The 25,752-nt window shown below is 41.2% G+C and overlaps 2 protein-coding genes and 1 pseudogene across 2 annotated transcripts in view; 1 reads left to right on the forward strand and 2 right to left on the reverse strand.

Annotated features, from left to right (window-relative positions):
• LOC142964714 (uncharacterized) overlaps positions 1-1,164 on the reverse strand; it is a 30,509-nt gene extending 29,345 nt beyond the window's left edge. Inside the window, exon 1 of the mRNA XM_076105203.1 lies at positions 1,160-1,164. Within this exon, the coding sequence (XP_075961318.1) occupies positions 1,160-1,164 (5 nt within the window). The remainder of the gene's footprint in view (positions 1-1,159) is intronic.
• LOC142964701 (vesicular integral-membrane protein VIP36-like) overlaps positions 1-25,752 on the forward strand; it is a 265,045-nt gene that overhangs the window by 182,790 nt on the left and 56,503 nt on the right. The window lies entirely within an intron of this gene.
• On the reverse strand, positions 6,696-8,577 carry LOC142964715 (NLR family CARD domain-containing protein 3-like; annotated as a pseudogene).

A 25,752-nucleotide genomic window follows, 5' to 3' on the forward strand; every position in this document is an offset into this window, starting at 1 on the left:
ATGCCAAAAATATGGACATATTGCGGCAGCGTGCAAAGGGAAACAAAAATGTGGAAAATGTGGAGGGGAGCATGAGTATGGGAAATGTGAGGACGGGACAGAGCTCAAGTGTGCAAATTGAGGAGGTGCACATAGTGTGGCCTATGGTGGGTGTGAAGTGAGAAAGAAGGCAGTGGAAGTGCAGCAGCTAAAAGTGAAAATGAATATATCTTATGCAGAAGCAGCAAAGAAGGTTCAGAGGGAGAGTAGAGTAGAGAGGGGGGGGGGATATATCAAGGAAGGAACCGGGTCAACAGTCAAATGAACAACTTGTGACAAAGAGTCAAAGGGGAGATGGGAATGTACTGACAGTAAATAAGGAGAGCTTTGTGTGTTTCATGGCTGAAGTATTTAACTGCACATTCCAAGCAAAAGAGAGATCTGAGAAGATTGAAATAATAGTAAAGAGTGCAGCAAGATATTTAAATATTCATGGGATAACTGGGATGGCTGTTCAGGAAGAGCTTAAAAAACAGGAACAGTTAAACAAAGAAACATGTTCACAGGACTCGTCATAATGTTAATTCTGCAGTGGAATGCAAGGAGTCTGTTGGCAAATGGCCAAGAATTTAAAGGTTTTCTTAATGGGTTAGAATATAAACCAGATATAATATGTGTTGAAGAGACATGGCTTCAACCAAAATGTTGTGATTCAGGGATGTGTGTGCATAAGAAGGGATAGAGAAGGGGGTAATGGGGGAGGATGTGCTACCTTTGTTAGGAAAGGAATTTCTTACCGAGAAATAGAAAAAGGGAAAGACCCAGAATATGTAGTTGTTGAAGTGTGGTTAGGGGTGAATTTCTACAATCTGTGTCAACGATTGGAATTAGAAGCATGAGAGGCAATAAAGGGACTAGACAGAAGAGGGTCATTTGGTGTGGTGATTTGAATGCGCATAGCACTCTCTGGGGAGTGGAAAAGACTGATAGGAATGGATTGATAGTAGAGGGTGTGATGGACTCCTTGGAACTTGTGTGTTTAAATGATGGGAGGTTCACAAGAATTAATTACAAGTCAGGTAATGAGTCAAGTTTAGACCTGACAATGGCATCACGGTCATTGGCAGGTATTTGTGTGTGGGAGGTATGGAAGCATTCTACTGTTGGAAGTGATCATTACCCCATTTTCTGGAGAGTAAAAAGTTAAAAGTTACTATCAGAAATGGTTTTATTTAAATATTACTTTAATAGTTATTTTCCTAAAACTTACCAGAAAATGTATCACTTTATGGATCTATATGTAGATAAATCAAATAGAGTTATTGATGAAACATGAAGGTGCTGCACTAGCAGCAGACAGTGAACCCACCTCAGAGTCTCCAGTCTACAATGTGGACTCTCCAGAAAACCACTCAGCAGCTTCACTCCTGAATCCTTCAGGTTGTTTCCACTCAGATCCAGTTTTCTCAGATGGGAGGGGTTTGACTTCAGAGCTGAGCCCAGAGAAGAACAGCCTTCCTCTGTGATCTCACAGCATGACAGACTGCAAACACACAAAACAACACACAGAGTTTCTTATATCGATACACAATGAATAATTATTTTCGTCATAAACATGAGTGGCTTTCATTTTGGTTTCATCTTCTTTTGTAAACAGACATTTTGTGAAAATCCTGTCACTGTAAAGACATTTAAAATCATTGATCAGTACTGATCCAGATTCTTCAGAGCGGATCAGAAAATAAATTATTATTAATAAAATATATTGAAAAATACCAAATGATCTGAAGTTTTTTCCTAAAAATGATAAAAAAAAAAGGTGTGTGATTCAATTCAACTTTTTAATGATGAACATTGAGTCTCAAGTACAGTATACATAGTATATTTATCAAGTATAGTATAGTAAATTCAAGTAACTTTTTGTCTTTGACAAATTTCCCCTTTGGGATGAATAAAGTATATTTCTATTCTATTATTTGTAGTTGTGTAGTGGGCGTGGTCTGTGCTCAGCTGTAGGGGAGAGATCTGTGGGAGTGGTTCAGGGGAACAGTGCCAGGGTTAATTGGCACAGCTGTAACCGGTTGCTAATCATCCCTCATTCCTTGGGTACATCTCAAGTCTCTTAATTGCATCCCCGTTTCCCTCACTTGCGTCCTTTCCTTGCGTCTTAGTCCCTCCCACCAGGGATGCATGGAGGAAACCATGCAAGGAGAGAGGAACGAGGAAATATGTTTTAACAGACATGAGACGTCCTTTCCTCAGTTGCGTCACGTGAAGCGACGTCTGTTTCTGATGACGGAGGATCAGCTGATCACAGCTGGATCAGCTGTCAGTCGGCTTTAACAGCTGGAGAGACTTTTGATAAGTTTGTGTCTGTTCACATGATCACTGTACTTAATAGTAACTAATAATACTAATAACTAATAAAGACACACAGTAATCACCACTGTAGAGGTGTTTCTCTCTGTAGTCTGTTAAACTGTGTCCTGTGTTCTGTTTATAAGCACAGGATCCATTTCTACCAGTGGAATGCGATATCGTCTTATTCATGAATTATTTGCGTCAGTACGTTTTGAAATTGTGACTGTGGCGTCATTATTAAATAACCCAGAATATGATTATTGTCTTGCACACGACGCCCCCAATTTTGGGGGCTCTCGGGCTCAGAACCCCTGAAAATCATGTTCGGAAAATAGCCTTATTCTTCGGTAATATTGTGGATTGGTCCAGTTTTTTTTCCGGATGAAACAGCAACGTATGGGCAACACTATCATATAAGTCACTTCTTACACACTCCAAACACAACTATATACTACTCATATAAGCATCTAGAAAACGTGGCATAAAAGCATGAAATCCTGGCCAGAAATCGCCGTTATGAGTACCGCAAATCAATGTTTGCACCCTGATGCTAGCGGCTACCTAGCTTTGCAATGCATTTAATAGCATTAGCACTCGTGGCCGAACACGTAAATAACTTCGGTTTTCCGCTCCGTGGGAGCACTGGACAGCTGTGAGTGGTCAAACGTACCTTCGTACTGCCCTCCGCCGAAAACAATCGTAGGTATGCGGCCATGTTTTATGAAAAATGAGGACAATAACGTCGCAGATTATCCGTTTCAAAGCTGGAGTCATTGTTGCCAACTGCATCCTGTTTACTTCCGAGCTGTTTCCAGAATAAGAGCGGTCAATCCAGCATGGGCGAGCCGTCAGACTTCCTGCCAGCGGAAATTTATGCCCGGGGAGATGTGGCACTTTTTGCAACTTTACTGGTTGAAACTTCTGTCAATCAACACCAAATTCGACAGAGGCCTTACTGAGACGCTGACGCGTCGAAGGAGGGCTTATTTACTGAAATCGACCGATGACAGGCTGAAATACAGCGCCATACAAACACATGAACTGAGAAAATCCTATAGATGATAGCCAGAAAGATGCTCTGATGATGCTAGGAATCTCAAAATGATTCCTAACATCTGTATTTGGATGTATTGAATAATATTAGTGATAAAAAAGTGAAATATATAGTTATATAGTATATAAAAGTACAATGTAAGAGCTGCAACAGCTGGTTCGAAAATGATGACCTCGCTTGACCGCTCTCTACTAAAGCCTCTTATTCTTCACTTTATCCCACTTTAACCTTTATTCAGTAACTACTGATTGGTTGTGCTATGATTTGGGAGAGTTTTTAGGGAGATATCTGCATTATTTCAACAACCTTATATCAATAAAAGTGCTTTTTTTTCAGGCGAACCTGATTATTTTCAATTTGAGCTGTGTAATGTCTTCATTTACTATATTAACCAGCAACATATACACAATATTACCCATCTGAACAATCTCACAAGTGTTGTGATCTGATTATATCAACAAAAATTATTAAAATATACCTTGTAGTTACAGAACTATGGTCACTTTAGTGTGGGTATGCTATTTTCAAGCAGAGGCCTACAAATAGGGCCCGAGCTTAAGAGGTTTTAAATGACAAAACTCAAACACTCAGGAATGATGTAAAAAGTGTTTAGTCTCTCAGCTCTCTCTACCTTTAATTGTATTCATAATAAAAGTTATTGAGGGAAATATCAGATCATGAAAACACAAATCTTTCCAATAAATGAAGAAAGTTGTTTGTGGTCGTTTTGTTGTTCAGACTACAATGAACATTTATTTAAACCAGACGGTGAATCAGAAACATAATCAAATATAAACTAGAGTTTATTCTGTGATCCGTCTTCACTCTGGTGTTAAACTCCAGTCAGTCAGTCCGATCGGCTGCAGCGTCCAATCACATAACTGATGAACAATGAGGGGGCGTGTCAGCCGTTAAACGACTTCCTGGAAGTCTGTTCTCGTGGTTCCTCGCTCATGGCTCCTCCGAGGTCCCTCCTCCATCCTCCATCCTCGCTCCTTAGAGCTACATTAGAGCTTTGGGACGGCCGTCAATATGGCGGCAAAGAAACAACTTCCGGTTCAAGCGAGGATCGAGGAGCGAGGAAACGACAATTAAGAGACTTGAGAAGTACCCCTTGTCAGCAGTAGCAGGCTGGAGCTCTGGTGGCCGGTGAGACAAAGAGGAAGAGGAACACCAGCCCACGAGAGTCAGACTGATTGATGCACACTGGCCTGTGTGCGCTCTGAGGAGCCGGGCGGCAGGAGAGAGCACACGGCAGTGTGAAGTTTTGTTTAAGTTTGTAAATAAAATACTTCTGAGTAAACCTTAACTGCTGAAGACGGTGTGGTGTGTTGAGGACGCGCAAGTAACACGGAGTCGGCTACACTGGCACCTGAACCACTCCCACAGATCTCTCCCCTGCAGCCGAGCACAGACCACGCCCACTACCACAGTAGTCTTTTTGTGTCTCTTTGAATGACATTGTGTAGGTAAAGGTCAGGGGGGCCCCTGACACTTTGGGCCCCTGGGCCTGTGCCCGGTAGGCCTGTTCAGTAATCCATCCAACAGCAGGATGAAGCCAGACAAGTTGTACATTTCATGATTGTAGAGGATGACATGCAGACAACGAGGCAGCTGATGTGAAGTGGAACATATTACCAGAAAATGTATCACTTTATGGATCTATACGTAGATAAATCAAATAGAGTTATTGATGAAACATGAAGGTGCTGCACTAGCAGCAGACAGTGAACCCACCTCAGAGTCTCCAGTCTACAATGTGGACTCTCCAGAAAACCACTCAGCAGCTTCACTCCTGAATCCTTCAGGTTGTTTCTACTCAGATCCAGTTCTCTCAGATGGGAGGGGTTTGACTTCAGAGCTGAGCCCAGAGAAGAACAGCCTTCCTCTGTGATCTCACAGTGTGACAGACTGCAAACACACAAAACAACACACAGAGCGTTTTATATCGATACACAATGAATAATTATTTTTATCATAAACATGAGTGGCTTTCATTTTGGTTTCATATTCTTTTGTAAACAGACATTTTAAAATCATCATTACAGTAAAATAAGTTATTCCAGTGTAGTAGATCGCTCTAACAAACTAAAAGCACGACTTAAACCGTCCTGGTTCCCTGAAAGCAGGTGGGCCAAAAGGATGTTCATGTTGGTTGGACAAGTCATCCAACACTTTAATCCCGAGCAGGATAGTGGCCAGTTCACCTTTCAGTTTACACCATTATTTCCAAACGCATATGTTACGTGCCGTGTTGTGTTTGTGCTCTCCCTCTGTTTTGTCTCTGTCTTTTCGAGTGCCACCCTCTGTCCCGGATGCAAGCTGCAGCGGCTGATTGGACGCGGCTGCGGACAATCGCGATCAGCGGTGGATAAGAGGAGAAGAGCTCCTGAAGGACAACCTCTTGGGGGCAGACCACAGTAGTGAGGCTGTGCGTGTGAGCTGACAACCCTTGGGCAACGCGTAGTGGTGGAGCTGCGTGAGTGTTGCACCTTTGTTCCAGCTGTGTGTGTGTGTGTGTGTGTGTGTGTGTGTGTGTGTGTGTGTGTGTGTGTGTGTGTGTGTGTGTGTGTGTGTGTGTGTGTGTGTGTGTGTGTGTGTGTGTGTGTGTGTGTGTGTGTGTGTGTGTGTGTGTGTGTGTGTGTGTGTGTGTGTGTGTGTGTGTGTGTGTGTGTGTGTGTGTGTGTGTGTGTGTGTGTGTGTGTGTGTGTGTGTGTGTGTGTGTGTGTCGCTTTCTTTCTTTCTATAAGGAAGTAGTTTTCTTTTGCTGCCGTGCAAGCAGCTAGCCTTTTTACAATAAATACTCTTTTTGTTAAACCGTCATCATTGCGCAGTCTCTTTCCCCGGGAAATAAACACCGTTACTCCCCGCATCCCTTAGATGCCAAAAAGGGGAACGTAACAGAATATTAGCAGAGACACTAGTAGACATTGTTATCCCACAGTAACATTTTGGTAACACCACCATGAACTTAGTAGATCCGACACTTAGACCACTTCGTCATCTTTGTAGTAAATCACCTGATCCTGACCTGAGAGTTTGAAGTGTACAGTTCGGACTCGCCAGTCCAGCAGACAGCTGCGTCACTCCTGAGTCCTGCAGGTTGTTGTTACTCAGGTCCAGCTCTTTCAGACTAGAGGACTGGGAGCTGAGGACTGAGGACAGAGCTCCACAGCTTCTCTGTGAGAGGTTACAGTCACTCAGCCTAGGGGAGGAACAGGGATTAATACAAACAAAATGTTTAATCAAAGTAAATTATCAGACACATTTAGTAATGGTAATGTATCCGTAGTGTATCTGCCTACAGAGCTTTGTTGGAGGCTTTGATCACTGGCAGCAGCCTCAGAAGAGCCTCCTCTGAATCAGAGTATTTCTTCAGGTCAAACACGTCCAGATCTTTTTGTGATGACAGTAAGATGAAGACCAGAGCTGACCAGTGAGCAGGAGACAGTTTATCTGTAGAGAGACGTCCTGAACTCAAGGACTGTTGGATCTCCTCCACAAGAGAACCATCATTCAGTTCATTCAGACAGTGGAACAGATTGATGCTTTTCTCTGGAGACACATTCTCACTGATCTTCTTCTTGATGTACTTGACTGTGTCCTGATTGGTCTGTGAGCTACTTCCTTTCTGTGTCAGCAGACCGTGTAGGAGTTTCTGATTGGTCTCCAGTGAAAGACCCAGGAGGAAGCGGAGGAACAAGTCCAGGTGTCCATTTGGACTCTGTAAGGCCTTGTCCACAGCACTCTGGTAGAGATGTGTTAGCTTAGGTTTTGCTCTCAACACTTTAGGCAAATGGATTCTTGGTTGTTTTTTTGCCATCAGGTTGACACCAGAGTTGATGAAGGTCAGATGGACATGAAGAGCAGCCCAGAAACTCCTGAACAGTCAGATGGACGAAGCAGAACATCTTGTCCTGGTACAGTCCTCTCTCCTCTCTAAAGATCTGTGTGAACACTCCTGAGCACTTTGAGGCTGCTGTGATATCGATGCCACACTCTGTCAGGTCGGATTCATAGAAGATCAGGTTGCCTTTCTGCAGCTGATCAAAAGCCAGTTTTCCCAGAGACTCAGTCATCTCCTTGCTCTCTGGACACCAGTGTGGATCTATCTCAGCTCCTCCATCATACTTGACCTTCTTCTGTTTGGACTGAACCACCAGGAAGTGGATGTACATCTCAGTCAGGGTCTTGGGCAGCTCTCCTCCCTCTCTGGTCTTCAACACCTTCTCCAGAACTCCAGCAGTGATCCAGCAGAAGACTGGGATGTGGCACATGATGTGGATGCTTCGTGAGGTCTTGATGTGGGATATGATCTTGTTGGCCTTCTCCTCATCTCTGAATCTCTTCCTGAAGTACTCCTCCTTCTGTGGGTCAGTGAACCCTCTGACCTCTGTCACCATGCCAACACAGTCAGTCGGAATCTGATTGGCTGCTGCAGGTCGTGTGGTTATCCAGAGGCGAGCAGAGGGAAGCAGTTTCCCCCTGATGAGGTTTGTCAGCAGCACATCCACTGAGGTGGACTCTGTAACATCAGTCAGGATCTCAGTGTTGTTGAAGTCCAGAGGAAGTCGAAACTCATCCAGACCGTCAAAGATGAACAGAACCAGGAACTCTTCAAAGCTGTAGATTCTTGCTTCTTTGGTTTCACTGAAGAAGTGATGAACAAGTTCCACCAAGCTGTACTTTTTCTCTTTCAGCACATTCAGCTCTCTGAAAGTGAATGGAAAGATGAACTGTATGTCCTGGTTGGCTTTGCCTTCAGCCCAGTCCAGAGTGAACTTCTGTGTTAAGACCGTTTTCCCAATGCCAGCCCCTCCCTTTGTCATCACTGTTCTGATTGGTTCCTCTCCTCCAGGTGAGGCTTTAAAGATGTCTTCTTGTCTGATGGTTGTTTCTGGTCTGTCTGGTTTGCTGAATGCTGTTTCAATCTGTCTGACCTCATGTTCATCATTGACCTCTGCAGTCCCTCCCTCTGTGATGTAGAGCTCTGTGTAGATCTCATTCAGAAGGGGTTTCTTTTCTGCGTTAGCGATTCCCTCAAACACACTCTGGAACTTCTTTTGAAAGTTGGATTTGAGTTTCTGCTGACACTCCAGAATATCTGGATGAATAAAACAAAGATAAAAATCAATGAGGGGTTGTTTCAGTGAATGTGAGTCATTTCTAACAAGTTTACACATTTCTGTATTAATAAAATCTATTTCTCTCATTTGATAACTAAAGGCTCTGAAGAGGTTAACGATTGTAAAATCACTTTGTATCATTTAACATCAACTGACATGTTGTGCTTCATGTGTGCATGAACTCTGTGGTCTCCAAATAACCAGAAGGTTTATTACTTCATTACAGAGGGAATTAATGACGTCCAAGCAGTATCTTACAGTCACACCAGTGTGCTACTTCTAAACATTAGAGGCAACAAAAACAGGATTGTCTGCCTTTGTTTCGTTGCTTTTTCTGAAATTTTCAATGTATTTTCTCCGGTGGACGTGTGTTTGGTAGCTTCTTCTGAAAGCCAAGGTGCAACTCGCTTTTTACGTCTAAAGTCTTTGTGAGATGTAAGTTTGATCTTTGTGTTCATACCATGACTTACCTTTGGGTTCTGATTTGGTTTTTGATAAACTCTGCACTAGATGATTCTCACCAATCTTCACTAAAACTATTCGGGTCACTTTAATAATATTGTCTATGCCGTAGTTGTTGACCATCTGATCCACTGTGTCCACCTGGTCTGCATCCTCCAGTCGACTCTTTGGGATTGCTGGGAAGTCTTCTATGACCTCCTCCAAAAACCACTTGAATTTTTTAAACTTGTCGGCTCCTAACTTCTCCAAAGTGTCCAAGAGGACCTTTTTAGGTGTCTCCATCTGTCCTCTCTGTCAAGATACAAAGGATATTGTTTCATAATATATAATTCTTACATTTTAAAATCATGTGATGAAAGAATAATGATCATGCTGTACATATTTACTGACAATCAGCCACTTAAAGGAGAGTATGAAGGAGATTGATTGATTGCGTAATGCACATGTGAGGATTAATTACAGGCCTGTGGATGTTTTCTGAGGTATAACAGGAGGATCATAAGACGGCTAACATGTTGTGACTTATTTACAGTCTATTACATACATTTTACAGGGTATTATAGCATTTTCTCTGTTACTACACCATCACACACACAGGTCCTCTAGGACAGGTTTTGTCCTCTGGGACAGTTGAGACATGAACTGAGCAAACAGGACTCCACTAGTGAAACCAAGTGTGTGTCAGGGTTGTTAAGATGGTTGTGTTGTGAACATTCAGAGTGTTAATTAACAGTTAAAAAAACTCAGCTTGATCCAACCTGTCAGACCAGTTCAGACACTCAGATTACAAACTTCTGTTGAAACTACTTGAGAAACATGAACATTATATTTCTAAAAATCATTGTTCTTTATCTCAGAGAGAAATTCTACTGCATATAACAAATCTATCTTTTGAAACATCGTTCTATTCTCCAGTTAAACAGAGAAACAACACAAAGAGATCAAAGTGATCCTGATGATCAAACATGTACAGATTCCTCTGGTAGGATTCTCACCTGCTGAACTCACTTCAGGTCAGTTTACAGACACGTTCCACCTTCATGTGTGGAGGAAACACTGGAGAGAAGAAGCTGCTCACGTCCTCCTGTCAGTCCTGGTGTCTGTGTGCATTTGATCTGAGGACGCCGTCACACCCTCATCACTTCAGAGTCCAAGTCTAAAATAAAACCAGTGAGACGTCAAAACCTGTCCAACAGGTGGTAGATGTCAGCCTATCAGAGGTGTTTGTATTTCCTCATTCCTCTCCCTCACCTGTAGCTGACTCATGTTGTGTTGTTGAGTGTTGGAGACGGTTATTGTAATGTGTGTTATGCTTTCTTAAATCAAGTCAAGTGTTCACTGAGTCCTTCCTTTCCTTTATAACACGTCCTCACAGCGAGCCAATCAGACACATCACAGGTGAGGTGATGTAGTTCTCCTCTCTGTCCACTAGATGATGCTAACTAACCATCTAAAGAGATAAAGATCAGCTCAGCTCAGAAAGATTTAATGAAGCAGCAGCAACTTGGATCACATGCATGTCTCACTGATGAGACACAATGTGACGTTTACATGTATTTATTTATAAAAGTGTTATTTTGAATGAAGATTTGGTGAAACATGTTCATCAATCACATTCTTCTATAATGATTTATAACCTACATGTTGTAACATTTCTGAGCAGCAGCTTCTAAAAGTTTACAGTCTAAAGAATCAGTGTGAAGCCGTCAAATAAGCAGAAGATCACATGACGATGAAGAAGTAGAAGAAACATGTGAACATCTCATGTTATCACCAACAGACCATCAAACTGAAGGACTCGGATCAAACTCAGTGCTCCTGTTTCAAATACAAAGTGCAGCTCACATGAGACACTGGAGACAGTCTGGATGTTGGATCTGATCCTGGAGCAGTGTCATTAGAGACATGACATTAAGCTCTTAGACACGCTCTCTACATGCATATCAGTGGATCAGCAGTGTGCATCGTGTTCAGTCTATTTAAATGATGGAGCTCAAAGTCACAGAGCACAAGTTCACCTCAGGGGGCTTTACCACCGCGCTGCAGCGCTCAAAGAGTTAAAGTCTTTGATGCAGTCAGAATGCTCACATCTGAGTATTTATTTTAATTATGACAAATACTGAAGAGTTCAAGATGAGACATAGAACACTGAATTAAAAAGTAGAGAAGCTTTTGCTAGTTTAATTCAATAAATGGAATGAGACATAAACACACTTGATGAGTGACAGAAGAAAGTGGTGCCTGTGGTTTCAGAGGTAGTCCGAGGTTGTCCTGCTGTTCATCAGACAATAAGTGACAGCAGCTGATGTAACATGGGACAGTGACTCTGATAACAACACTGTTAGGCCTGGACGGTCTGTAGATTATTACAATGATCACTGGATCTTTAGAGTTTACTATAAAATCAAGATGTTCAAATGAAGTAAACTGAGATAAAAACGACTCATTATTTAGAGATGTGATGTTTAAAAGTCCCAAATGAACCGGCTGATAGTCAGGAGCAGGAGGTAGCAGAGGTTCAGAGGGACTGTAAGTAAATAGTTGTGGTTAGCACCAGAGGGGTTTGACATAGAGCGTGCTGCAGAGGGTCTGTGACAGGAAGTGATGCGTATAGGAATGAGTTTCTCTAAGGAGAGTATGAAGGAGATTGCTTGATTGCGTAATGCACATGTGAGGATTAATTACAGGCCTGTGGATGTTTTCTGAGGTACAACAGGAGGATCATAAGACGGCTAACATGTTGTGACTTATTTACAGTCTATTACATACATTTTACAGGGTATTATACCATTTTCTCTGTTACTACACCATCACACAGGTCCTCTAGGACGGGTTTTGTCCTCTGGGACAGTTGAGACATGAACTGAGCAAACAGGACTCCACTAGTGAAACCAAGTGTGTGTCAGGGTTGTTAAGATGGTTGTGTTGTGAACATTCAGAGTGTTAACAGTTAAAAAAAACTCAGGTTGATCCAACCTGTCAGACCAGTTCAGACACTCAGATTACAAACTTCTGTTGAAACTACTTGAGAAACATGAACATTATATTTCTAAAAATCATTGTTCTTTATCTCAGAGAGGAATTCTACTGCAAATAACAAATCTATCTTTTGAAACATCGTTCTATTCTCCAGTTAAACAGAGAAACAACACAAAGAGATCAAAGTGATCCTGATGATCAAACATGTACAGATTCCTCTGGTAGGATTCTCACCTGCTGAACTCACTTCAGGTCAGTTTACAGACACGTTCCACCTTCATGTGTGGAGGAAACACTGGAGAGAAGAAGCTGCTCATGTCCTCCTGTCAGTCCTGGTGTCTGTGTCCATTTGATCTGAGGACGCCGTCTCACCCTCATCACTTCAGAGTCCAAGTCTAAAATAAAACCAGTGAGACGTCAAAACCTGTCCAACAGGTGGTAGATGTCAGCCTATCAGAGGTGTTTGTATTTCCTCATTCCTCTCCCTCACCTGTAGCTGACTCATGTTGTGTTGTTGAGTGTTGGAGACGGTTATTGTAATGTGTGTTATGCTTTCTTAAATCAAATCAAGTGTTCACTGAGTCCTTCCTTTCCTTTATAACACGTCCTCACAGCGAGCCAATCAGACACATCACAGGTGAGGTGATGTAGTTCTCCTCTCTGTCTACTAGATGATGCTAACTAACCATCTAAAGAGATGAAGATCAGCTCAGCTCAGAAAGATTTAATGAAGCAGCAGCAACATTAAAGACATGACATTAAGCTCTTATACACGCGGTGGATGTGAGGATATTATTCTCTGGAGAAACTTATCTATTGATCAAATCTAGAGGTTATAGGAATGGGTTCCTCCGTCCTGTTTATGAGAGCTCAATGGGGTGCAGGAGGATGAAAGAGTTGACTTGACATTTGCTACCATGAGGGACCTGTAGGGGGAGCTCTCATGGGATTCACTGTGCTGAGGTTGTGATGAAGAGGAAGAGGAAGAGGGGGATCCGTCTTGCTGGGTGTTTGTGTGACATGGGGTACATCCCAAGTCTCTTAATTGCATCCCCGTTTCCCTCACTTGCGTCCTTTCCTTGCGTCCTAGTCCCTCCCACCAGGGATGCATGGAGAGACGCAAGGAAACCATGCGAGGAGAGAGGAAACGAGGAAATATGTTTAACAGACATGAGACGTCCTTTCCTCTGTATCGTCACGTGTAGCGACGTCTGTTTCTGATGACGGCGGATCAGCTGTCAGTATTGTTGATAATTATATATTAACATTAATATCTTAGTATTAGCTGATTCTTCAGTTGTTTGAAAGCGTGTTGTTGACTCGTGTTGGTGTCTAGTTCAAGGTGATTGGTGGACACATGACTGTTGTATTCATATATTTAATGACCTGTAGTATTGTCTTCATGGGAAACATCAAAAACAAGTGACCTGATTTATGAGTCTTCAGACTGCTGAGCTCAGGATCGTTTTGTGAGTTTAATTATGTTTAATTTGTGCTTCAGCTGCTGCTGTGTCTCAAGTGGTTTGGTGGATTAGATCTGTCTCCTTTCACGAGCTCTCCTTTTCCTTTATGAGGGGAATAATGTGAGATTTATGATTTGTGTTCATTTAAATAAATATGTTCCATGTGAGTTGTCTCATTTAAAAGCATTTAACGGTAAATTAATGTATTGTTATGCTAACCACAGATGTTTTTCTTTAATTCAATATCATTCATCAAAAATAATACAATATCTTGATATTCTTGATATTAACAATAATTCTGTGTTTAGTCACTTTTAATACAAATGCAGTATAATTAACTGTTATTATTATTATTATTATTATTATACGAAGCTTGACATATTTCATGGACTTTATTTAAATGTTTGTTACAGTATTCACATAATATTTCTATCATCGCACAAATTGAGATTATCGATGACGTTCTGTCTTTTTTAACCACAAGATGGTGACATAGGGTTGATGTTCATCTTCTGCCGGACCAGCGCAATGAAACGTGTGTGTGTGTGTGTGTGTGTGTGTGTGTGTGTGTGTGTGTGTGTGTGTGTGTGTGTGTGTGTGTGTGTGCGCAGTTCTCTAAAGTAGGCCACTGGTCTTAATTTTATATTAATAAATCAGCCATTGTCAACATGTTCAACCCAAAATGGTTTATTCATTAAACCCATTTGCCATTAATTAACAACTTTTCCAGCAAATGTAGATTTTTTTTACCTTAGTCATTATTAAAGCAAAGCTCAAGGTTGAAAATTATATATATTTCAAAGCATATCTGTCAGAATCAATAATCTTAACATTACAAATGTATCTTTTCAGTCTCTACTACCACACACACACACACACACACACACACACACACACACACACACACACACACACACACACACACACACACACACACACACACACACAGTGTAAAGATCCTCTCCTGACCCTCTGGCTGAGATTTAATACAGATCATCTGAAAACGTCTTCTCTCAGCTTCTCCCGTCACTTTCAACACGACACTGGAACAGTATTCAAGCACTTCATCGTGTGTGTGTGTGTGTGTGTGTGTGTGTGTGTGTGTGTGTGTGTGTGTGTGTGTGTGTGTGTGTGTTACCTCCACCTGGTAACTGTGATTGACTGGAAACCTGACAGAGTGAGATGTTACCTCGGGGTCGACGGCCTTCATCTTAGGAAACCTTCCCACCTGGGACTGACTGACATGTTCGTCACAGCGCAGACAGGAGACATGTTCAGGGTAGCCTGTAACTATAAGCATTATTTACATTCATTCACTGTTATTATTGCATGAATAATGCTATTATATAGAGCACATCACTTAAACAATGCTCTCCTTAATCGCTAAACTCCACCGATGACTAATGTCTGTTTCAGCAGTTACCAGCGGTAGGTCATAGCGGCTGTCGCTAATATTTTGCTACGCTGATACGTAGCTTTCTCATAGCAAAGAAGGTTGTTTAAGTTTGCAAAAGAATATTAAGAGAAAGCTGTGTTTTATAGCTAAATGCATTACTAGAATAAGAACATAGAAACTGAAGTTTATTGGGCCCCTTCCCTCCGTCTGCCTGATTCCATGTGAATGCAGTATCATTAACGCTCACTCTGTAACTTTATGGCCCAAATTAAACTTGGCTGTTGTTTGGTTGTCTGCACCAACTCAGCCAAATATTGTTCATGAGAGAAAAGAAGCTCCACTCTGCACAAGCTGGAGCTCCACGTTAGTCTCCAGCCGATCGCTTCAATTTCAGGATTCACATTCTCTTTTTTTTTAAAGCTTACTTGTGTCAGGTACAAATTTAGTCAACAAGCAATCGGATCAGACTCAGTCAGCGAACTCCTCATATCAAAGGACTTGGATCAGGGCCAAAAAAAACCTGATTTTGACTTCCCTAATCTGTGTGCCAGCCTGCAGGGATTGCATGGTCTCTGGCATTGGACATAGATGATGTTCTGCATCTCGTCGGACCTTGTTTACACATTAAATCACCACATTACTTCAGCTCATCCACAGGTCTAGCTGGCCGTACAGCTACAGGTTTGTACCCTGCAGAGGCACAAGTCTCTATGTGGTGTTAGCATCGTTTATTTATACAAGTTCTCATGACAAAGAAATGAACAAAAACTAAAATGTGAAGCATTCGAATCTTTGACAAGTAGGAAATATGTCTGCTGATAATAAAGCACGAGTCTCTGCTGAAGGTTAATAACCCATTTATTTTCTTTTGGCAAGTTCCCTCGCCATCATTTTTGCATCAAATCATTTGTACTTGTACCGTCTTGTCGCACCTTGTTTCGTGTTTTAACATTGGTCTCATTTAAATGGTCTTATTTCTTGTTGCAGAGAGTTTCCTCAGGCCGGCTGTGGGTTTCTTTCATGCCCGGCTGCATTCGTGTTGCTGAAACAAGCTCCCAGTGTGAGGGCTCTGTTCTGTACATTTTACATTTCACTCTCTTTTGCATTAATATCTTGTATTTTACACTCCGTCTTGTTTTTTTTTACATTAAACCTGTTTTATTATCTCTTAGTTCCTTTCTCGGTTAGAACAAGTGACCTTTAACTAAAAACAAGAGAAAGACTTCACCATGAGCTCCGGGACCTCGTGATCGGCATCTTTTACTATATTTTGATAGACAATTATTGGCAGATTGATCAGTAATGAAAATACAGTAATGATTTGTAGCAGCCCTAAATACATGCATCTATTCTAAGTTTTTAAGACTTCGGGCAATTTCCAAATTCAGAAGTAACTCATAAAAGAAAAAGGATGTCGTTTCAACGATCAATTCTACTCTTTGGTTCTGTGATGTCTCTTTTTCCTCCCTCAGTGTTGAGTGTATTATGTCACTCCCTTATTTTCTCACTTTGTGCTCCATCAGCGGGGTAGTGTGTTGCTAGAAAGCAGCAGGCCTGCAGAGTCTGGCAGCAGGTCCTCCTCCCACCGCTCCCTCGAGCCGACCGACCCGTTACTGTGTTTTATTTTTCCAGGGAAAGTTCACTGAGGTTCATTCTCGATTTCAGTTTATTTTGCTTTATCGTAGTCTGTTTCACAAACATTAAAGCCTTTTGTGTTTGTGTCTGTGTGTGTGTGTGTGTGTGTGTGTGTGTGTGTGTGTCTGTGTGTGTGTGTGTGTGTGTGTGAGAGAGAGAATAGCTGCCGGCATTTTAAATCAGATTAAAAGGTGTTCAATAAAGGACATCATGGCTGCTCCCGTTCTCTTTCCCCTTCTGGCTCATACAGTTGTTTATGGATTCATAGAGAGCATCTTATGATGTCTTCTACTGTACACAGTACTAACACCTCCTCACATCTGTGTCTCTGGGTTTATTAGGCCGTTGTGGGAGATGCTGCAAATCAATGAGCCGGGCTGCTTTATGGTAATATTGGATTTGTTTTTAATGTATTATATCATAATATACAGTATATTGATATTTCAATATAAAATGATACAGACATTGACACAAGATGTTGTCCATATTGCCCAATCGTCATCGAAAACTGCAGATTACTGGAAACAAGGTGGTGCAGGTGGCTCAGAATACACAACACCTTATGTATCACATTTGTTTTATTATTGTAAAAAACAAATATTCTATTTAATGTTTTTTAGTTATTTTTTCAAAAATGAGGCAGAAAGAAAGACACAAAATCCAGAGCTGTAAGTTTCAACACTTGGACCTAAGTCCACTTAACTGAATAACAACATAAAGTCTGACTTCTTCTGTGGCAGCACCATTCATCCAGCATGACAGGCTCATAGACCATGTGACGACGGATACATTATGAGAAGAAGAAGTGTGACCTCATATGTTCCCGTGCATTCATTAACTCGGTGAGTTCTCGTACTTTTCATTTCGCTCCTTGACCTCACAGAGCCCTGGCTATCATTAGCATTCATTCAAACACCTTCTTCTTCTGTGCTTCTTCTCTACTTCTTCATGCTGCGACTTAAATGTCTGTCAGCATATACTTTATGTCTGGAATCCAAAGGTGTGACTGAGGACCTCTTGTATAAACCTGAGTGAATAGCAGTGGAAGTTGAATAGCTTGTAGGTAAACCTTGAACCTCCTTTCAATTATACATAAAGCAGCTGCAGCAGTTACTTTATTATTTAGACCGAATAGTCCGTAATGCATTTGAGAAATAAATGTTGAAAAGCTGCAAAGCTTTAGAATAAGTAGAATAAGTAGAATAGTAATATTTATTTGTTGCAATTAAAAAATCAAAATCAATGTAGGTCTATTGAGGTAACATACCTCCTCCTGGAATATGAATCCTGTCCGAATGGGACAAAAAGAACAGAAAGGTGTTCTTACTTGAGAGAGGATTATCTTCCTCAAGTCTTTGCATGTTGATGTTGGCAGCTTCTTGTCATCAGTGACAGATTGTAAGGCAGGAAAGTGGTCTGAAAACTACTTGGTATGCTTTGAAATTCTGTCTCTTCTCATGTTAACACATATTGATGTGCACAGCAGCCCACACTGAGGAGGTTGCACAGGGAAGTACCTCGTGTCAAAGTGTGAACGTTAAGGACGACCTCACTCAGTAGAATACAAGTTAAGATAACAAAATAAACCATTTCTTTTCATACCGATAATGTCTTACTAACGCTGTGATTAATGTGAGGGCGGGTCCAAGTGATAAACAACAAAGCGGGGCTGAATGAGTTGGTTCTGGTTCTGCATTACGTCACACTGACGGGAGCTGTCCAGGAAGTGAAGGTCGGATCGTGCTTTGCTCTTCTTTTTGTCCACACACACAGACACACACACACACACACACACACACACACACACACACACACACACACACACACACACACACACACACTCTCCTTCTCATCTTTCCACTCTGGCTGATCGACGGATAATATCTCTCTGGAGTCAAGCGTGCGATTGACAGATGACAGTTGATGTTAACAGCGGGTCAGTGTGGACAAACAGATCCCACCAATCACAATGACCGATCGCTGACCAACCTACCAACAGACTGTCGGCCTTTAAGTGGCAACATAAACCTGATCTCCCACTGTTTCTTCTTTTCTTTTAGAGTTTAGGGTTTGAAAATTTGGAGGCTTACATCTTCTATTTTTATGCAAATGGATCAGAAATGGAGGAAATAAATACTGTAGCTGTGGTCACCGAGAGCTCTGCTATAGTAGCTCATATTCTTACAGAGACCAGGTGGAAATCTGTGTATAAGTGTATGATTATTTCTAGACAACGTTATTTTGAGTGTTGATGCTACATTGTTAGCCTAGCATAGCCCCGATCGATCCAGGCTCTATTCATAAAACAAGCATTGGATTCTGACTTTTTACAAATCAGCATCATAATGTCGATATTTCGCCATCCTTTATTTTTATCCGTGTATTGCGATTACAGCACAGCAAAATCTGTTAATTTTGTGTTCATCCCTCTTTAGTAAAGCAGCCCACATGTGGCTGTATTCAGCTCCGGGTGATGTTATGAACCAAGAGACCACAGTGTTTGGTCTTCTTGTGTGTGGGGAGTTTCACGACACGTACAAAGCAGCAGCAGTGGTTATTTTGATCATGGCTAATGAAACATTGTTGGTATCTACATGGAGGTAAGCCCCTCCTTCTCTCCTGATGCTTCTTGTTTGATGTGAACACACCATTCCATCTGTTTACTGTTAGTTGTGAGTTTAGTGGTTTACTATTTAGTGGAAGTTGAAATGAAGTTCTTCCTCAGACGATACCTGATGAATATCTCTTTGTCTTGCCATGTGATTTAAGTTCATTTTTTATTTTTAGTGAACCTCCTAAATCTGCCTTTTCATGTCTTTGATATGCTACATTTCCCATCATCTTCCCTCAGATTGTGGTTCAGTTTTGGGGGCTACCTGAACTGGTTTTCCTTCTTACCCAGAGTAAGTAAGATCACATCAAATGTTTACGTGTTATATAAGAATTGCACTGTTCTTGGAATTTAAAACAATAGACTTTTGACACGCTGTCTGGTTTGCCTGCCTTGTGTCGTGTAGAAGAAAAAGTAAGAAATTGTAAAATGCACAAATCATATCACAGCAGGTTGTGTGACTAAAGGCCAGGTGGGTATTTCATTTTACTAAGATGCAAGAACGATTTTAGGCCGTCGAATAGGCCATGAAAACCCAAAAGTCTTACGGTTACCAGGCTGTTGGTACAGCTGCTGCTTTGTTGAAAGTCTGTTTGTGACCTTGACAATAGTAATGTTAACTCAAGGTCCACTTTTCAGCTTTTTCCAGAGTTTGAAGAGAATTTTTTAAAAGGATTCTGCCTCGTTTTCAAGGTTCAATTATTGTCATTCTGCAACATAAGGTTGCACAATAAAATGCAAGTTGTTAAGCTACATGTTGCTGCACAAGTCATCGATTGAGGTCAACCACAAGCTGCACCTTTGTGTGTTTTAATTAAAGAAAATGTGGAAACGTTTCCTTTCTAACCACTTCTTCTTAAATTGGATCGAGCCATTAACTTCTGCTATGGATAACATAATAATGTAACTTCTCCAGCACTGGAACATGAGAGGAAGCATCACAGCATCAGAGTTCACCATGTTGGAAACACAAAAGCTTTGACGCAGGGAAAGTGAGAGGCGTGGCAGTAAATGATTGAGTGTGAAAGTAATCCTCTAACTACTAAGTGAGAGTGTGTGTGACTACAACGTGGGGGAACATGTGTATTCATGCAAGTAGAGTAAAGGGGTGAGAGGCAGATGAAGCGGGTGAAGGAGTTAAAGACTTTTTAGACTTTAGACTTTATTGTTCCCCAGGAGAAATGAATCTCCACAGCATTGTAGATGTCAGACAACAATACTAACAACACTACAGCACACAATGCCAGACAACAGGACACACTCAGGTCCGTTCAGCGGAGGTCTGCTGTTTAGGTTTTGGCTTCAGGGATCAGGTTTTACCCAAAACGAGCTCCCTCTGCACCTCACTGCTCCGTACCTGGAGGGCAGAGGAGTGAGGTGTTGATAGAGAGGATGTGTGATGTTCTGTTCTGTTGAGGTTGCAATGTGTGCTTTAGACTTTATTCTTTACCTCCTCGAGGTCGGCTGTGCGCAGACCAGTTATCCTGACAGCCGAATTGGCTGTGTGTGTGAGTTGGCCTCGGTTAGTAACGGATAAATGTGAAAGATGCAGGTGGACCAGACCGGTAGAATAGTCTGAATAATGCTCTGATACGACAGGAGGAGATGGAACATAGCCGGCCTTTAAGTTTACGGATGGCCGTCAGTCTTTGCTGGTTGAGTCTCCTGTCAAGTGTCATTACGAGGTATTTAAAACGGTCAACTGTTTTAACTGTTTGGTTATTGGTAATGACAGGATGTTGAGGTGAGGAGGGAACGGTTATGAGTTCCTGACATCGAGGTGAAGATGCATATCAAGTGTGCAACCATGTTGTGATGCTTCAGAGTAGAGTGGTTCTCAGTGAGGAGTGCAACACTGGCTCTGTCATCTGAGTATTTGAGTTAAGGAGAGACGGGTGACGGACTGGTGCAGCCATGGCTGTAAAGTGTGTACAGGAATGGGCTCAACACACAACCCTGTGGTGCTCCTGGTGTTACTGGTGATGTGGTTGCACTGCTTGCAGTCTGTCATCCAGGAGGTAGTGCATGAGATGGATCAGATGGAAGGTGGGGGGTTAGGGTTAGGGAGAAAAAAAACAACGAAAAACATTGGTGAAATTTTAACATAGTGATTTTCAGTTCAAATGATCTGCAACTGGGAACTTCAATCAAAAAGATGTATTACTATCAACCTTATGTTGGTCGTACCATGTACAACAAAAGGAATACTCTTTACAGCAATAAAGTACATTAATGTCTGACAGCACATCATACCTCCACTGGGCTCCACTAGCAATGAAGTTGCACGATTCATTCCGATACAACATTTCGAGAACTGGATATCCAGAGATCGTCGGTATAAAATGTAATTTAAGGCATCAAGTACAATGCCTTCTACAGTTCTATAAAAAAGGGATTTTCCAGATCTCTGCACCACATTGTCTTGGGGGAGAAAAGTTCTAATAATAACTGTTGCTAGTTACGTTGTTTATTATCAAGAGAAGCAGAGAAACTGATGACTCACAACCTGAACTAATAAAGATAAAAACCAAGTGCATGGGTAGATGCTACTGTCCAGGGAGGGGGACATAGATAACATGCTTATTGAGTTGTAGTTGAAATAGAAAAGGAGCGATTTGTACGGATACAGACGGATAGAAATACGAGGAAGTAGACTGAGAGAAGATCAAGGAAACGTCTTTTTCTTTCATGGTGTCTAACAGCCGGCTCCCATAACTTAACAGGTTTGAACAAACCCGTCACGCCTGAAAAAGCCGAGTTGCCAAAATACTTACTGTCGATATTGTCTCAGAGTTGTGGGGATCAGAGTCAACTTGTCGACGTCTAAGCTTTTCACCACAGCATCAACCAGGAACAATGGGACTCATGCCACTTAGAAGAAGCTGGTTATTCGTCTTAGGGAAAGGCTGTATTTAGGGATTGCCAGTTGCAAATCCAAAATTACAGCTTTTGTAAATCATCCCGATGAGCATTAGTGTCCGGGTTAAAGCTTGTGACGCGAGTTCAAACTGCCGACCTCGTTACTTTTCTCTATTGTTGTCTGCATGAGTTGATCCCCACTGGAGATTAATAAAGCTTTATAATGTAATTATTTTGGTATGCTTCTATAGCTGACATTGCTCCCTTTATGTTCTACTGCCATCTAGTTCCATTATGTTAGAGTGAAGGCAGTAATCTCTACATACAATATCCCCTAAAATAGGCAACAACTCCCACCAAAACAATATACAGTAAATAGAACTCAAGATGTTTTTATTGAAGTAAAATCAAAAGAAATCCACCTGGATAAATGCCTCTTTTAGCTTAATTTAACTAGAATTAAATTAAACTTGTGTGTGCAGCGGCTGGACTTTGGGAAGCAGGAGGACTGACACAGAGATTAGGTGCAAACCAACCAGGTGTTTATTTCACCAACAATGATACTAAATACATGACACAGCTCATTACAGGGTGGACCACGGGCAGCATGTGGTCCTTAATACCTTATATGGCCATGCTACTGACGAGGACCTCAACCACTACAGTATAGGTAACTAGTCCCCTTATACCTGAAAACACACTTACCTAAACCATAACAACTACATTAAAATGGATTCCTAACATCCTAATGTCCATTATCTGTATGATCTCTATTGTGGTTACACATCACAATAGAGATCATATAAAGCCTGAACAGGGAATTCAGTTTTACCACCACCCCTCTACTAATTAATACATGGTACCTCTCGGAACTATAACATGGTGCTCATGTACCCTGGGGACTCTTTTAGGCCGAACACCCTGGAGAGGAGACACAGCAGAGGTAGGTGATTTGAATATGTTATTTAACAGGTTATACTCAATCCTTTTGGTAAAGATAACCAAATTATTAATATGTTTGTATCTACAGGCCCGACCTTCAATAGCTCCACCTGAGAACATCCACCAGAAACACAACAATACAATAAAACATTCAACCCTCCGTGTGTGTCTCTTATTCCCTTGAAACAGTCCACACATGCTTGTAATGGAGACGGTCCCGAAGCACCGTAACAGCAACTCTCAGTAAACGTGTGCCAGAACCAGCCAACAGATGCAGTAAAGGAGAAATGTGACCCACAATCACAACCTCATTGTCTTCTTACAGTTATGATCCGGATCAAACATCCTCCACTAGGGATGGACATTAGGCCAACATCTGCCCTCCAGATATAAAGGTCATTTCATATCTCAATAACAATATCACGATATTTGGGATGTCAGTTTCAGTTTGTTTTTAGGAAAATGCAAAATGACATGAAATACAGGAGGTGATCTCCTTTTACTCATTCATCTTTGGTGCTGCATGTCGGAGCGTTCTATCTGTCCAGTTTTAAAGATTTACGTTGTCGATGTCTTGCCTTTTTTAAAAGGAAATTCTGTTGGCCTTGCTGACGTTTATTGACTCATTATAATCCGGTCACTGATGCTCCTATTGATCATTAACCAGTTCTTATTAGCTGATATTCATCATAGCTTTGGTGGTCTCTACAAAGGCCGATCAGTTGATGCATCAATCTGAATTAAAACAATTACCAGAATCATTTGTCTGCTCTTTATGTCGCTCTGACAGCAAAGCTCTCTGAACATATATATCGTAAATTAACTTTATTGATATGACGTGTGTCACCGGTCAAACATGTTCTCAGTGGTTAATAATAACTTTATTCATAAAGCACCTTTAAAGTTTACAAAGTGCTTTGACAGACAAAGCAGCAAAAGCGAGACAATAATAACAGAAAGCTCAGTGAGACAGTCGACACGATAAGAATCAACTAAGAAATAAAAAAAATAAAAAAATATATATAATAAAAATAATTTAGTAAAATGTCACTACACAATATAGCGTGTTTTCTGGTAATTTAGTAAATGCATGTGTATATGAAATAACAGCCTTGTTATGACCAAAGAGTTGGACCAACTGATAAAACCATCGTTAGAGCTCAGCTCAGGAATGAAACTGTTTTTAGTTTCAGTCTTTGTCTTAAACAATGCTCGACTCATTCATAGGTGTGTTATTCTGGGACATTGTACTCATGTTGAAAAGTCCTGTTTTAGATTTAGTAAATCACAGCTGGACATTTGAGTGTTTCTGCTAAATGATTAGTCTTGTTGGCATGCTTTGTTTTTTAGGGTGGATAAAGCCGTTAGTGTTTTAGTTTAGAAGCTTTAAAGGATAATCCGTCGTTGAGCCCGTCGGAGGAAACTTCTGCCAAAGAAACATGACGTTGACTCTTTCACAACCGACTTGTTGACTGTGTCGTTCTACTTTTCACATTGTGCTCATCATGTGACTTGTTGGGGGTGTGTGTGTGTTTTGGCTGACTAATGTTTCTCTCAATGATCAGAGTTCACGACACAGAAATCTAACTAATCCTGAGACTCTGGAGGACGAGACTCTAACTTAGTGGACTGTTCGTCTTGTTGTTGAGCAGGCTGCAGACAAGAAAACGTGGGCGAGGTTATTCATAAGTCACTCTGCAATGTGAAATATGTCTTCCAAGAAATAAGGTTTGTCTACTTTAAACAGGATCATATTAATGCAAGGACACGAGGAAGCTTCAGAGAATCTTATTTCACCATCTGCATTCACATTTCACCCTTTTCACCAGTTTTACATTCTTTTCTGTTTATTGTAATTTATGTTTTTTAATGTTTTCCCTCTTTTGGTCCTTTGTTGCTTTTGACTCTTTCATACACCCTCTCAAACTGTGATGGGTGTTTAAAAGAGAGGTTGTGTAACTATTACTGATGCATGTTAGTGTCATTGACTGCTCTATACATCGATAACAGCACTGTCCTTTATTTTTAATAGAAGGATCTTTTTAAATGACTGAAATTAAATTCATGCATGTAATTATGTAAATGAATTACATGGCGAGTGTGGCAAGTATAGAGAGCCAATTCAGCTGCCACTCAATAAATAAATGCATGTAATAGAGCTGTGACAGAAGCTTTTAAATGTTTAAAAGTGATACGACCACAATGACCGATACAGTAAAAGAATAAATGCATAACAAAACATGCTGAGATAACTTAATATTAGTTAAGATATTCATAACTTAAACGTTTTTATTGATTTTCTCTGTCTTATTTCATCACAAACCCTCCTCTGTTTCTTCCTCTACAGTCTGTTTCTCTGTTTGTTGTGTTGGCGAGGAAGACGAGGAGTAATTGATGAAATATGAGCCGTTCAGCTGCAGTGAACTAAAGAGAAAGACAGTTAGTGGAGAGAGTTCAGGGACCTCCATTAAAAAGGCTCATTTGCGTTTAGGAACGGGTTTCTGTTCTCCGACGTCGTGGCGGGTGTTTGAGCTGCAAAATATGTGTGTGTGTGAGAGAGACACATAGCGACAGAAAGGAATGGCTGTAACATGATATAATGATGATGAAGAGATTACGGAGGGAAAGTGATTTCTCATTCGACTGTAAAACAAATCTTAAGCAAATATCTGAAGTGTTTCCAAAAACACACGGTCAGCTCTTCAGCCAAATATTAAAGACATGCATCATTTCTCCGGGTCCTAAGTGGCGTCAGAGATATTACGCACTGTCAGAGTTTAACGTTACCATCAAATGTTCCCACGGATGACTTCTCCTTCTTGTACTTTTTCATATTTTACTGTGAATAGAGAATCTCTGGAACATTGAGTCTCACTTGGAAATTG

The sequence above is a fragment of the Anarhichas minor genome, unplaced genomic scaffold, assembly GCF_050575085.1.
Source record: "Anarhichas minor isolate MPS153535 unplaced genomic scaffold, ASM5057508v1 ptg000031l, whole genome shotgun sequence".
Lineage (NCBI taxonomy): Eukaryota > Metazoa > Chordata > Actinopteri > Perciformes > Anarhichadidae > Anarhichas > Anarhichas minor.